The following is a 15,794-nucleotide window of genomic DNA, read 5'->3' as shown; positions in this document are numbered from 1 at the left end:
GCCATTAGGGCTAGCAGGCTGGTCCTTTAGTGGATAGAAGTCAACAGCCACTCAGATTTGGCTCAGGATCATCCCTTCTCTACATGGACCCCAGGGATCAATGAATAGAGTGGCAATTAACTTGACCTCTGCTTTCTAAGGGTGAGAATGGCCCGAGTGAGCCCAGTCCATGGGCCTCAGAAGGCCAAATCCATGCCTCAGTCTCCCTGAGCAGCTGTGGCTCCTGATACACAGTGAGGTCCATGTTCCTAGGATCAGGGACAAGGCACAGCCTGGGCTCTCTACCCAACAGGGCGGGTGAGGGGCTTGAGCTATCCAACCAGGCTGTGGTGACACCTGGGCTCTTTAAGAGTTGGAGGCAGTATGAGGAGAGAGGAGTCCTCACCTTCTGCTGCAGTCACCCTTTCCCCTCCAAAAGAAGGGAGGCAGGAAGCTGAGGAGGTGAGGGTGATGAGCCAGCGCCAGTTTTCTTTCCTGAGCTTCTATCACCAATCCTAAGGCATGTTCCACCATGCCTGGGCTGTGGGAACGATGCTGGCAGACAGGACCTGTGCTGCTGCTCAGATTTAAAGGTTTTCCTCACTTTCCGAAATGCTCCAAATGCAGGCACTACCCTACTGCTAGCACTCAGCCCAAGAGAACCTTCTGGGCTGTTTGGAGGTTGGAAAACGTGTATGGGCAAAATTTCCTAACTGCACAGAAAGTACACTAGAGAGGCTAAAGCAACAGACACTGCCTTCCTGCTACACCGCCAGGCCAGCTTCGTGGCTATGCAGCCTGCATACTCTCATGTAGCCGCCATCCAGAGGCTTCCACCTCATCTCAGCGCCCTGCAGTTGCCTTGAGAGTCATCATCAGACCTGTTGAGAGACTCAACAAACCACAGAATCAGGCCTGCATCGGCTACAGGGGTTTGAACCTCTGGCAGGGGAGCTAGATGCCAAACACACGGGGCTCTGCTCTCTCTCCTGCCCCCAGAGCCCACCAGATGTCTGGACTCAATAGCAAAGATGTCCTGAATCTGGTGGGACCTCCTTCCACCTCCTAATAATGCTTATGCTCCCACTCACAGAAGGAACACAGCCCCATCTCTGCATCCTAGGTTGTCGGGTCTTTCCCCTGAAAAACCCTGGTCCTCACAAATAAGGGAAGATATTCCCATGCACATTCTCTGAGGCCAAATGGCACCTCTATCAGTGCCCAGTCATATGAAGCTTCTCTCCATGTCCTACACATGTAGGTGCATACACACACACACACACACACACACACACACACACACACACAGAGAGAGAGAGAGAGAGAGAGAGAGAGAGAGAGAGAGAGAGAGAGAGAGAGAGAGAACTTAGAAAGTAAATCATTGTGGTCCAGGTCCTGGATTTGACCTTAGATCCTAACATAAATAAGAAAAGGACACAGTCACCATGACATGGCCCAGCAACCTCCTGGGATTTTGAATTCTGACACTGACTGCTGAGAACACATTCTGATGGGATCGCTCACCCAGAAAAACCTGTTCCCCTCTGGGCACACATAGAAAGAGAGTCTGGAATCAGTAGCCTTGGGCTGGAAGTTTTGTGGGGGACTCAGAATATCCCTCTCCTGGGCCTTGGTATCTCAGCCACAGAATGGTAAAGATAGTAATCATAAGAGCTAACACTTAGGTACATTTATGCTTCACCTTATGCTTGCCAAACAACACTAGTAAAGTAAGTACTTGCCCTGGGTGGGTTTTTTGTCAAGTTCGAGTCATCTAGGAAGAGCAGCCTCAGAGGGGAAAAACCGCCTCGTCAGGCTGCCTGTAGGCAAGTCCGCGGGGCATTTTCTTGATTAACGGCAGGTGTGGGGGCACTGAGCTAACTGCAGGCAGGACCACCCCTAGGCAGCTGGGCTAAGGAAGCAGTTTAAGCCAGCCAGGAGAAAGAAGCCATTCATCAGTGTCCTTCCAGGGTCTCTGCCTCAGTTCCTGACCCGAGTTCCTCTGACGACAGACTGTTGTGGAAGTATAAATTGAAATAAACCCTTTCCTCTTCAGGGTGCTTTCGGACATGGGGGTCTTACCACAGGACTAAAAGTCCCTCAGACACTGTGGTTACCACTTCCACTTTATAAATGGAGACACGAGGGAAGCACAAAAATGTGTAGCAATTTCTCCAAAGTCAAAACAACTCTCTGACTCCCAGGATGGCTGTGGAGGTCAAAGTATGAGAGACACAGGAAAATGGTGAATTGGCTCCATATTTTAAAATTATGCATTTGTGTGTGTGTCGTATATATGCCGTACAAATGCCCACGGAAGCTATAAGCTTTGCCTGTCCTTGGACTGACTGGGGCTATAGGTGGTTGTCGGTCATCTTAGGTGGGTGCTGGGAACTGAACTGCTGCCTCTGAAACAGTAGCCAGCTCTCTTAACCACTGCGTCATCTCCCCAGCCCCTCCGCGCTTACATTCTACAGACAGAACCTCTCTCTATGTTGCCCAGGCTCTCTTGTATGTCAACATTCTGAGAAAAGGAGACTACAAGCCTGTAGCTACCATGCCCAGCGTGGTATCTAGACATCTGTAACACCAGAGACAAGGCCGATGACGACAGTAAACAATCACAAATAGCACATCATTGCACACCCACCGTCCACCCCTCCAGCTGTCTCCTCGCCTCTCTCCTTGCCCTATCCACCCAATGCTCAACTTTCCCTTCTTGAGAAAGCTGGGGAAAGCTGGGTTACCAGGCACACTAGGGCAGGATGTGCAGGTCTCTCCCCAGCCCCGCTTCACTTCTTCCTCCCTTTCACTCCGCTGCTTGCCCCAACAGGAAGGAGATACAGTCAACGCTGGGTAACTGCTTCTAATCACAGGTGACAGCCGGAATGTTAACAACGGGAGAAACATCGAAAGGCAGTAGACGTGGCAAGGAAACAGCTCTCTGGGTTGGCTCGGGGCTCCTTCCCTGGAGAACACCCCACACCCTTTCCTGCCACCCCGCTTCAGAAGCACTGCTCATCAACACCCTGCTAATAGGAACCCCAAAAACACGGCGCTTCTGGAGCACAGGAACATAGAGCACTAAGTCACAGCGTCCTCTGACTTTGCCCTCAGATGGTCCAGATTCCTCCCATTTTCCTATTCAAATCAACGATTTTCACATGTTTTGCTGGCAGGTGGAGTTGGTGAGAGTTCTCTGTTCAATACTAGGAATCCACTCCTAGGCAAAGCTCAAACACCGTGTAAATCAGTTCAAAGGTTTGTGGACCCCAGACTGAGTAAGACCCGTTTCCTATAACATCGATTGACCAGGAGGAACAAATAAATATAGCTGTCCCCTAAGCACTGGGAGGCTGACGGGACATTTCAAATCTGCAATCGCTGTAATCAGCGAAGAGATTCAAGACGAGGTTTTCCTGACTCCTCTAGCTTGTTCTGTAGGTTGACAGTCTGCCTTCTAAGCTACCTCCATCAATGCAAACTGACAGTCTGATTGAGTAATTACCATGAATAATTTCCACTAGGATCACTGAACTGAGTGCTGAGGTTGGCCAGGTGCTAAGCGAGCCAGGAGGAGAAAGGTAAGTTCAAGGAATGTGCTGGATACGGCTGCTCAGTTCAGCTGGAGTTCCCTAGCCGAAAGGGTTCGCATTGTCTGGCGTCTGGATGCACGGTGCTATGGTGGCCCTCTGTTATTAACATCCAGCCCTTTGACAGATGGCTGTGTCCACTTGCTGGCTCCTGATTCTTCCTTAGATCTTTGGTCAATGGGACAGGAGGCGAGAAGGGCTGGGGGCCGGAAGAGAATGAAGGGGCAGTTTTCTTACGCTGGGGCCATCTTACCTCTGTGCCTGTTGGTGGTTTTGTCAAACATCAGCATCGCATCCTCCACCTGAAACAGAGAAGAGAAGCTGCTTCAGGACTTCTCACAAAACACAGACATTACAAACAGATTGCATGGGGGGAAGAGAGGTGGTCTCCATTACCAATATCAGAAACCCAGACTGTGCAGGGTGAGGGAGAGGGTTCCCATCACTGAAGTAAGAGTTCCTTAAATAGAAAATATTTGTAAAAGGGAAAATAAAAACAAAACCCTCTACTTGGCATAACCTTAGTTAACATACGGTATAGTTCCCTTTAGAGTGTCTGTGTGGGGTACCCGTGGGCACCTGTGTTCACAAATACACCGCCTCCCTCCCTGCATAATTAAAAATAATCCATACCTCTTACAGAATTGCTTATTACATTATTTATAGAAATTTATTTATTTATTTGTTTGTTTGTTTATTTATTTATTCTTGGGCTTTTCAGTTGTACAAATATTCCACCCAGGTCACTACATCAGGACAACTGGCCAGCATTCCACAGAGCAAGAGGCCCTAGCTTACTTCTCTTCTGACGTAGACTTAGTTTGTTCAGTTGTAAACGACAGACTTGAGCAGTCTCACTCTGACTGGCTGGACCATGCTCCCTAAAACTCCTCGACTGAAGCCCTAATTTCTAGTACCGTATTGGTGGACTGGGTGCTTTAGTTTTAAAAAGATCTAAATTTTTTATTTATGTGTATGCACCGGTGTCTGTACGCACCGTGTGCGGACGCCTGTAGGAACAAAAAGAGGGTGTTGAATCCGTAGGAATGGAGTTACAGGGAGTTCTGAGGTGCCTGACTGGGTGCTGGGAAACCCACTTTGGGGCCTCGGCAAAAGCAATTAAGTGTGCTCTTAGTTGCCAAGCCACCTCTCCACCCAAAATTTAGATGAGGTCATTAGGGTGGGCCTAATAATACGAAGGGTGTTCTCCAATGGGAACATGAGGGCAGGGACCACAGGGCCAGGAAACCGTAGGTCAACAAGGCCTCAGGAGACACCAACTGCCTCACCTCAATCTTGGACTTCTGACTTCCTGAATAAACATACATGAGACAAATCTATTTTGGTTGTTGAACCTCTCCAGCCTGGGGTGCTTTGCTTTGGCAGCCTTAGCACATAGCACACAGATGCACAGATGCTAGGGGTCTTTCTTCTCTCATGCCCTGCAACTCTTGGGCACTTCTAGCAGTAGGACTCCATTCAGATCTCAAGAAACCACTGACAACCTACATACGGCCTCGGAATCCACTCCTGTCGTTTGTAGATCTAATCCTTTAGGCCACAAGACACATCTTTATCCCAGAGAAAACTCGTTTCGCCAGGGAGGAGTGGCAGCTAACATTGGAGGCAGGAAATAACCCAGTCGCACGGCAACACAACTGTTAGCCAGAGGACTCTGCTTGCAGCAGTCTGGGTGTGTGGATGGGGCTGGAAAGATCTTGGCACTCACTGATGTTCAAAGGCTCACAAGCAAGCTGAGGGGAGGGTGTTCAGCTAAGCCACCTGAAGAGGAATCACAGGCTATTCATTTCTCACTCCTCCTGGGTGAAACAATGAAATGAGCTTTAAAACGGTGCCTCTGGACAAACGGAATCCGTTTTTTTCTAGATTCTACCACATACAATAGCAGGCAGAGTGAAGTTCAGGCAAGAATGGGAGAGGTAGGCAAGCCAGTCTGGAAGAGCTCGGACTCACTTAAACATCCTTCTGAAGGCAGGGCTCCCTTTGTTGCTAAGCAACCCAGGCTGAACAAACAGGCTCCTGGGGCCTCACCCTTCTGGTGCCCCCACTCCTGCAGTCATTTGCTGTGGGGAGGGTAGCCTTGCCTGGTGACTCCTCCAGCAGGGAGCTGGCCCCCCTCCTCCCAGGCACCAGCTGGCAGGAGAGGTAATGCTAGTTTGAGATCACTTGAACAGGGCCTCCTTCCCTGGGCTGTTCCTGGAACCTAGGCCTTGGCAGGCTTCAAGAGTCCCCCAGACACCTGCTGAGGCCATACGCCTCCCATGCACCACCCAAGCAAACCACCATAAGATCAACCGGTGTGTTTGTACACAAAGCAGTCACACTCCAGCATATGGCATCTCAGATTCAGACCTGGGGCTGCCAGAAGAATTCAGATGCCTGGGGTGTGGGTGTGGGTAGGGGGTAAGGCCTGCGGAGAGTGCAGGTAAATGCAGCATCTGCTTCTATGCACCCATCTCCACATTTTCTGAGATGTTTGCCAAATCCTGATCTTGAACTGAAAATGCCTAACAGCGAAGGAAACAGCCTCCCTTCTGTGTTGGCCATGTCTTCATACTGAAATGCAGATCCCCGTAGGAAATAAATATTTTGAATTAAAAAAAATTTTTAAAAAAACCTGTCTTTCAGCAGTGTGTAATTGGCTCCCTGCTTCTCCTTGCTAAGTTTGCCTGCTTTCTTCTGTACCCTCCACATTCCCTTCACCCTGGTGAGCAGGGGAGGGGGATCTTTGTGTGTGTTTTGGGGGCAAGCATTGTTGTAGAGAATAGGGCTCTTTTCCCTGCAGTCCAGCTGTACAATGGGACTCTCGAAGACCTCCTGAATGGATAAAGTGTCAGGGTGCAAGAAGAATTCTATTGACACTTTACAAAATACAACATCTAAGAAGTAGCTGGAGAGAAAGAGAAAGTGGGAGGGGGATCAATATGGGTAAGTCCCAGTCCTGAGGGTTGGGGGGAACTTTTCAGGGGTTGCAAAACACTTATTAATTCAGAGAAGCCATCAATGCAATGGAAATCTGGCAGGACAGCAAGAGCCGAAACCAGGAGAATTTGAATACACAAAGGCTGAATAGAATGAAAACCGCAGCCCCACATAAGGGCCTGGTTCTCACGGTTCTAGGAGAATCAAACAGAAGCGGCTTGTGCAAGTCTCTGTTAAGGAGAAAGACGGGGCACAGTGGAGATGACTGGTGTCAGCGCCAGAGCCAGCCAACTGGTAACCATTTCAGCTTCTCTGTTCCACAGGAGCCAGTGTACATAGGTGTGCACCTGAAACTGATACAAAGGAGTTGGCTGTGCGGGCATAGGATTCCAAGAAGGGCTCAGAAGATGGGTGTGGAGTTGGGGTTGTAGTGTGATGTTGTTCTGACCTCAGGAAGAAGACATCATTAAGCCTGTGAAACACTGAGGGACATGGCCTTAGACCCAACATTTTGTGGGGACAATGTCTTGGCATGCTACCTCGCAGATTTTTTTGTACTGGAGAAGGCACCTAACTAGTCTTGGGAGTCCCCTGAAGGAGAGAGGGGAGAAGACATGAAGATAAGATGCCTCAACCTTAGGTGGCTTTGTCCCAAGCCCTGGTGTGAGCCTGGTCTGTTTGGGAGAAAAGTTTATCCCAACCACAAAAAGTCTCTAGTAATGACCCAAGGTAGCCTACCTTTAGAAATGGAAAAGAAAGGTCATAAAACTTTCAGATCAGACAGCTGGGAAGGGATGCTCTCTGACTTGAGCCTGGAAGGTCTAGCATGTGAGTTTCTGGTTGTGGAAGATTCCAATAAATCTCCCTCAGCAAGCTATGGCTATCAACGAAAGGAGAGCAGCACTGAGGGTCTCTTGGACATATTAGATTTGCCCAGAGGTGGGTGGTTCACAGACCCCTTAGGGCACCCTAGGATTTGTGTACCTATAGAGGTTCCAGATCCCATAGGTATTCCTACTGGCCTGTGGCCTCTTCCCCCCCCCCCCATACTGTTTGAATAATGAGGGCCCAGAACAGAAAGGGTGTGAATACACTATAGGGGAGAAAGCAACCTCTGGCAAGTATACTCCCATCCAGCCCCTCCTCTGCTTGCGCCTCTTCTCTCGGTACTGATCATCTAACGTCCTGAAGAGTTCACAGTGGAAACAGCAGTGGAAAAGCTGACATGGAGAAAGGTTTCTTAACCTGCCCCTGCCCCGATACAGAATGAAGCCAGTGTTAGCCCACATAATGCAAACTCTCCTTGTAGCAGTTAAACATTTGCTAACATTCCACATCAGGCTTGGTCAACCCAGTCTTAACCTAAAAATCCAGCTAGTATCAACTTCATTTACTTCTACACACCCTGCACGTCTCAGGCACTTCTACCTGCAAACCATCAGTGCTGAGGGATAATGCTCTTGAACACTGTAAAGATTTGCTACTCATTAATTTAATAAAACTCTGACTGGCCAGTAGCCAGGCAGAAAGTATAGGTGGGGCGACCAGACTAGGAGAATTCTGAGAAGAGGAAAGGCAGAGAGTCAGTCACAAGTCAGATGCAGAGGAAACAAGATGAGAAAGTCTTACTGAGAAAAGGTACTAAGCCATGTGGCTAAACATAGACAAGAATTATGGGTTAATTTAAGCTGTAAGAGCTTGTTAATAATAAGCCTGAGCTAATAGGCCAAACAGTTTATAATTAATACAAGCCTGTGTGTGTTTCTTTGGACTGAACGGCTGTGGGACCAGGCAGGACAGAAACTTCTGACTACACATCAGCCTATGTACAATCAGGAAGAAGGTCCCACAGTTCTGTTGGACAGGTCACATTAATGACCCAACACCCAGTAATTTTGTAGTTTCTCTCCCCAAAGTGAAAAAGCCTATTTCCCCATCCCTCCAAACAGGACCTGGCCGATACAATGAGCTGAAGAGAAGAGTGTATCTGTTAGGGGTCTGGCCTGGAGCAACTCAACATGCTTCCATTTGGTCTCTCTTGGACCTTGGCCATCACCATGAGGGACATGCCTGGGCTGGCCTATTAAAGGATGAGGCACACAGGGCGAAGAACAGCAAGATCAGTAAACTCCTCCCAGTGTACCCTAGACATCAGCTACTGTCTGCCACTGAGGTTCTGCAGCTTGTCACACAGCATTCTTGTGACACTAGAAAATACACCCACAATCCCTATCCTCCATACAAATAAATAACTCGAAAAGAACACCTTGCATTCAGAAGATGGAGTTTCAAATAACACCAAAGAACAAACAAAGGCAAAAAAAAAAAAAGGCAGAAGGGAAAATGCTAAAATAAGGGTCAAGCAGTAAGCCACCAGGTTCCACACAGCAAATGGAGCCTATCAGGTGGACACAGGCATTAGGATATTAGGGTGTGTAAGGACCTCTGCTTTTAAGCTTTATCCCAGCAGCAAGGGTGAACACCTAGGTCCTAGAAAAGCCAAGAGAAGACAGCAACATGTTTCTCACCAAATGAGCACCATGAACACACGGCAATCATTACTCAAAAAAGTCAGCAGGGGAAGTCATCTTAACCCTGATTTCTTCAATGAATGAGCGAACCCTGTTTCAAGTGCCTCAAACATTTGATATGAGCCAGACAGTTTTGCTGGGTGATTCTGAAGTGGTCAGATGGTACTGACTGTATCGAAAGTTTAAACTTGACTTTTCCTAGCTCATGGTGATTGAACAAGCAACCTTTAAAGTCACAATGCAGAAATGCCCATGCAAAGGGAAGTCACAAGCTTTCTTTGTCTGGTTAACTGACCTCAGTCCTCTGGACTGCCTGCTCTGCCTGGAACTTTGCAGAATTAACTTCCTGGGGTGGGGAGCTGTTGAGAAAAGGCAACCTGATTTGAGAGCATGGAAAACTTGCTCCCAGGAGAGGGCTAAAGATCAAAGAGTCGCGGTATTGACTCCGCGGGGGCCAGGTGCAGATAAGAAAGACTGACCAGGGCTGCACGGAGTCCAGGACGGGTCCAGGTTCCCATCTCAGACTCACAGGGTCTCGGGGAGTTCAAGGTGCCTCCCTCTTTGTCCCCTGGTAGCAGCTAACAAAGGAGGGAATTGTATGAGATGACCGCTAAGATCCAAGGGTGAGGATTCCACAGAGGATGCAGATGGCAGGCCGTAGAGGATGCCGGGGAAGAAGGGGAACAGGAAACAGACGACATCTGGGAGCATCAAATCCACCACTGAAAACTGTTTGCCTTTGAAAACGGCTCTGTGAGGCTGTTCCAGAACCTTGCTGTGGTCAACACAGCCCTTACTCCTCCCAGGACCCCGGCATCCACACCCACACATCATACCTATCAGAACAAAGCAAGAAACCACACTTCAAATGGTCCTTAAATCAACTGGCCAGATTCAAGGAGGGGAAAGGAAGAGGAGAAACCTCCTTTCTTCCAATGAGCCCCAGAACAAACGCCCTTAGCCTTCTCTTCCTGCTCCCACATGGATGCTTCAATGGTTAGCTTACATCAACACCCATAAATGCAGGACTGGCGATATGACAGCCCATAGGGTTTAGAGGCCTTACTACGCTCTGTAAATTCAAGGCTCTGAAGCCTAGGACCTGGTGCTGGAATCCGCGTTGTGTCAAGTGTGGGTCACTTCTGCTCCAACCGCTGTGTCCACTAAAGTGGCTCCTGCCATACACCTAATTATGTCCTTTTCTGATGCTGACCTTCTCAGTATACAATGGGGGCGGTGGTGTTAACCACTGACAGAGAGACAGCAGGCGGCAGAGGGAGCAGCCCGAACACCCCATTAAATTCATGCTGCAATTTGTATTTGTGGTTTTAGCCTTGACTGCTGCTCCTGGTAGCACCTGGAGGGCTGTTGAACACCTGTTGCCTAAGCCACCCCCTCTGGCTTGTTAAGGTTGCCTAGGGCTTACTACTGCAGGGCACCCTGCAGAAGGCCTCTTAAACTCCCTAGTGACCCAAGTTCTTAAAGGCACAGAACCCCTGTTCTAAATGGTTAAATGTAGTGGGAGGGGCCTTACTCAGAGCAGGTGTCTTAAAAATAAGCTACCTGGTATTAGTGGGCCTTGAGCTACCCAGGGGTGGGGTGCTGGACACAGAGACAAGCATGCATCCTGTTTCTTGTTCTGGTCTTAGTCTATGAAAATCGGTATTTTGTTCTAAAGTAGCCAGAAGGACCAACAACCGAATCTAGCATTGTATTTTTGAGACACTGTCTCAAAATACAGCCTAGGCTGGTTTTGAACACTTATATAGCCAAGGATGACCATGAGCTCTCGATCCTTCTACCTTCTAAGTGCTGGTATTAGAGGCTTCTGACACCATTCCTAGTTCACGAGATGGAACCTTCTGCATGCTAGACAAACACTCTCAGCGACTGTTAAATTCCCAGCTCTGAACCCAGAACTTTTAAGACAACCTAATGAAACCAAAGCTTCCTCTTCCTCTTCATATTTCCACAGAGTTATCATGGCCTTGGTCTTCATATCAGCACATGAGGAAGATATTATCATCAATTCTCTGAACCCCAGCTTTCCCACTGCTCATTCTAGAGCTGCCAAGAGCCCATGACTCTCAGCTGGTGCTCGTCTCAGGGATTCAAGCCTCTGCCCCAAGCCTCTGCCCCTCTGTCTCGTCAAGGTTCTTGCCTCCCCAGCTGCGGTCAAGAGAACTCTTTGCCACTTCTCTGTGTAGTCACCCTGGAAGGTTCCAGCAACAGAGGTGCCCTCACGACTTCTGTTCCAGTCACTGCTGCTGGATATTGCCGGTTTAATTCCAGAAATCCAACACTCTCGCTTTACCAGCCCCCAAGGACTTGTTTGTTTTTGATCCACACTTGAGTCTCCACTGAATAGCAGGAAACGAGACTTCTTGGTTTCTCCTACATCCTTTTTCTAAAATGTGGTAAAATACACGTAACATTAAATGTGCTGTTTTAATCATGTCTTTACCATTCAGCTCACAAGCACTAAGTGTATTTCCCAAACTCTTCATTAAAGGCTCGTAAGTCTTGTGGCTAGAATATTCTCCCTTCTCAAGCAGGACTGTGTTCTGTCGGTCCTATTTGTCTTACTTCTGTGTTTTTAACCCGCGTGGAATCACCCCACTTTTCCATTTTACTTATGTTAAATCAAACCCCGAAGCTCATCAGACAGAAATTACAAATGTGTGTAACAAAGGGAGACTTGTCAGGGTCCTGAAGGGATGAGACTTCCCAGAGAACCCTTCACTGGCTTGAGGCACTTTCCCTACAGGCAAGACCTCCTGTTCAGCTGATCTGAATGGAGATTCTATTAATGAAATGCACCCCCCCCATTAAAGATGAATAGCGATGGTTGTGATAGTGACCATTTACTACAGCTGAAGGGGCAATTTACAATGTTTATTAAGTTCTTGCAGAAGCTCTGCAGTGGATACTATCATACCCACTTTATAAGTTGAAGAAATTAGAGTTGTTGAGACTAAGGGACTTGGCTGGCGTATCACACATAAAACACAGTGGAGCTGGGGTAGACGACCCTTAGCTCTTGCTTTCCTTTCACTGGTCCGTTTTCTTAAGTTCCAAGAGCTTAGGGTAGTGCTACCTTAAAAGCTTCCCAAACAGTCAGAAGTGACCTTGGGGACAATGGAACAGTTGGAGGAACAGGAGGACGTGGAGGTTCCTTTCCTTGAGGCAGGCAAAATTCTAAAGCTGATCACTGGGCTCCTCCATGGTCCCAGGGCAAGAGCCGGAACTGGACGGGAGTCCTGGAAGTCAATCCAGGGCTCAGCCTGTGAGAGCTGTCTACAAGGGACAGTGGGCACTGCAGAACACACACCATGCCTTCCACCCTCGGGCTGGCAGGAAGTCTGGTGGCCACTGAGTCTCCGGTTCAGCAGACCCTCATCCTAGGTGAAGCTGGCCCAATTCCTTGACCTTCTGAGGACTTCTTTTGCTGTATCATGAACACGAACACACATCCACACGCACTGAAAAGTGGGTCACACCAAAGAACACCCACTAACAGGATCGGCATGCCCTTGGGGGAACAGTCACAAGAGGATCCATCTTGAGAGAGCGCAGTCAGCAAGAGGCTCTGAGACTCTGGTTAGAGTTAGGGCTCCCTGTCAGCTGTGTAGACAAAGACCTCATCTCTGGCAACCCCCAGCACCCAGGGAGGGGGCAGGAGGTGTTCTCTAGGGAGATCTGAGTCAGGGCGTGGAGAAGAGGTAAAGGAAGGGAGGCGGTGAGAGGGAGGTTGGGCATGAGCTGCCGGAGGAGAAGCAGTTGGATGCTGCAAGCTGACAGCTGTCACAGGGAAATGGCATCTGGCCTAACGGCCTCTCGTGTGACGTTCCTTCGAGTGGCGGCTGCTGTGTTCTGGTAACCCAGTACCGGCTTTCAGGGCCGGTTGCTGAGTGCGTGCGTGCGTGCAAGCATGCAAGTGAGCTCTGGGGGAGGGGAGTGGCAGGCAGGCTACTGAACATTCCTTTCTCCCTGTCTCCAACCTCTCCCATCAGGCCTCACCTACCGTGAAAAAGGCCCAAACCTGCCAGCTCCGGAGGAGAGAGGCCCATCATTAGGGGAGCGTTGATGTGCTGTAACAGTCTCTTGCATTCCCATTAAACAAATACTAAACTGCTAATTGCCAAAATGGATCTGCACGACTCTGACCGAACAGGGGAAGGGTTTATAATTACCAAGTGTGAAAATGCACAGCCTGTAAATAAGAACCTCATCTGTCCTAATACGGGCTGATATTGATGGGCATGAAATAAACATCAGGACCAAATGGAAAAATCATCCACATCTCCTGTGGCCAATGCAATCTCGGACGGTGACAAGCGTGGCTGCAGCCATCCGCCCGGGGAAGGAAAGGAGGGGGAGGAGAGGCATTTTGCAGGCTTGAGAAGTCCAGGTTCCAATCTCTGGTTCCAATCCCTGGGGCCATGTGCCACTTCTTTCTGCCTGCAGAACAGGGAGGGAGGCTGCACAGCTCGACGGAGGGTCTAGGGCCTGTCTGCATCTGCAAGGGTCTCCTGTGTGCCGAGCCTTGCTCTGCTCTTTCACACACAGGAGAGGGCAGATGAGAAAACAGGGCGGTGAGCACTTGGCCAAGGTGGCCAGAATTTATTCACTAAACCAATACTTACTGAGTCTTCTCCGTCTGCCCAACAGAGATGATAGCTGCAGAGCCTAAGTGAAAGGAATGTGGCATCCAAATGACCCTGAGGCTTCCTGATTTTCTGACACCTCAAGCCACGGGACCCTCCCTCCCCCACGGCCTTCCTTCCTGTGGGCTGGAAGACAGGCAGACTCTGGCCTCATAGGATTCCAGAGCCATCCACTTGCCTTGATTACAGGGAGCAAAGGAAAGAACTGCCACAGGCTCTGCGCCCCCCTACCCCCCACCCCACCAGCTTGCCATTCTGATAAATTCAGCCAGATCTTGGGAGGATTGGGTGGGGTGGGGGAGCACGTGAGAACCTACATCACTTCGGAACTATAGGCTTTGGAGTCACATCAGAGGTGACCCAGGGGCCACAGAGCACCTCTCCCTTCCCCGGGGACGAGCTGCTAGAGCTGAACACAGCAGTGGAAGCACTCAGAAGCCCGAAATAGCAGCTTCCGCCCCTCCACTGCCCAGTGTTGGCAGGAGGCAGAATTCTGTGAACTGGAGGGCGCTGAGTCCCCGAGTGAGTGCCCCACACATTCATCACTCATCCCCAAATCCTCTCGGGGTCTTAATGGAATCGGCTCCAGCTTTCTGTCCTTTGAGGGACCACCCAAAAGTCAATCTCCCTGGCACCTGGTCACAAAATCACCCCAGAGTCCTGGGCCAAAGACCCATGGGTTACTCAGTTTTAATATTGACCCCAAACCTTGTCCAAAATTAGCCAAATGAAGTGCCAAGCGACTATTTTTTTTAAGACGTTCTACACTGTTGCTTTAAAATTCCCCCAAACACCTTCAGATAATGGCTAACACAAGGCTGCTGCGAATGAAGTTCAAGTGCAGCTAGGCTAAGGGGCAGGTACTCGGTTGACTTCTCTAAGCGGACAGGAGTAAGATGGGTACCCCACCCACTCCTTGTCACATTCCAGGAGCAAACCAGCTCTCACTGGTTCTGTGGCTATAGACAACCCAGTGCGGCGACAGGAACCCAGCAGGGCCTTAAAGTCTGGGGTTCAAACTCTACTCCACCCCACCCCAACCTGTGCCGTCTGGGGAAGGCTCTGCAGGATGACTAGTTTCCTCATGTGAAAAGAGACCAATGATCATTGTTTACCTTCCCATCTGCCTTTAGAAGTAGAAATTATTGACGTAGTATCCAGGGAAGCCAGCGTGTCTGTTACAGACACAAAGCACCCAGCACCAGTAGCACGAAGCACCCAGCACCAGTACCACAGATGCTCACAGATATCCTTCAGATATGGGGTGTGTCATGGACTAACAGCCTCTGTATTGATCGTCACACAGCCTGGCCTAGGGAAATCAGTATGGACGGGGGAAGTTTAACCACACACACTTCCCCAGGTTTATGACGCACATGCACTGTATTTTAGAAGTGCAGAGGGAACGCGAGGGAAAAAACGGTGGCACATCCTAAAACGGAATGCTCCTCAACATGAAAAAGACACACGTGAACTACAGTACATAACTTGCATGTATCTCTTGGAGGAAATCATGCTGACGAGAAAAATAAACAGTATTAAAGGTTGGATGAGTCTACTTCTAGAACACGTAGAATGACAACATTATTATAGTAAGAACAGCTCGGATCTGTGTTACGAGGGTTAGGAGTGGGGCGTGTGTGTGTGTGTGTGTGTGTGTGTGTGTGTGTGTGTGTGTTTAACAACAGGATGGTGCTAAGTATGACAATGGCTAGCAGAATAATCACATCAACATTTTTCTTTCATTTTTCCCCCTCTCTCCCTCCCTCCCTCTCCCTCTCTCCCTTTCTGGTTTCTTGGGACAGGGTTTCTCAGTGTGACTCTGGCTCCTGGAACTTGCTCTGTAGACCTGGCTGGCCTGGAACTCAGAGATCTGCCCAACTCTGACTTCTGGGATTAAAGGCGTGTGAGACAGACAGACAGACAGACAGACACACATACACACACTCTTACACCAGCTCACATAAAAACTAATGATGCAATGCTGTGCAGCTACCACTGTTTCCTGGTTTTAACACCACACGATGATGACAGATGAGAGCATCATTGTGGGAAGTTAGGTGAAGGGCACACAAGAGCAC

General features: G+C 49.2%; 1 protein-coding gene across 3 annotated transcripts in view; it reads right to left on the bottom strand.

The window, feature by feature from the left end:
• Msi2 (musashi RNA binding protein 2) overlaps positions 1 to 15,794 on the bottom strand; it is a 363,569-nt gene that overhangs the window by 125,909 nt on the left and 221,866 nt on the right. For all 3 annotated transcript variants that reach the window (XM_038325574.1, XM_038325575.1, XM_038325576.1), the window contains exon 7: positions 3,826 to 3,874. In XM_038325574.1, the coding sequence (XP_038181502.1) occupies positions 3,826 to 3,874 (49 nt within the window). The remainder of the gene's footprint in view (positions 1 to 3,825; positions 3,875 to 15,794) is intronic.

The sequence above is a fragment of the Arvicola amphibius genome, chromosome 4, assembly GCF_903992535.2.
Source record: "Arvicola amphibius chromosome 4, mArvAmp1.2, whole genome shotgun sequence".
Taxonomy (NCBI): Eukaryota; Metazoa; Chordata; class Mammalia; order Rodentia; family Cricetidae; genus Arvicola; species Arvicola amphibius.
The sequence above is the reverse complement of the archived record's forward strand: the minus strand, read 5'-3'. Positions and strand labels throughout refer to the sequence as shown.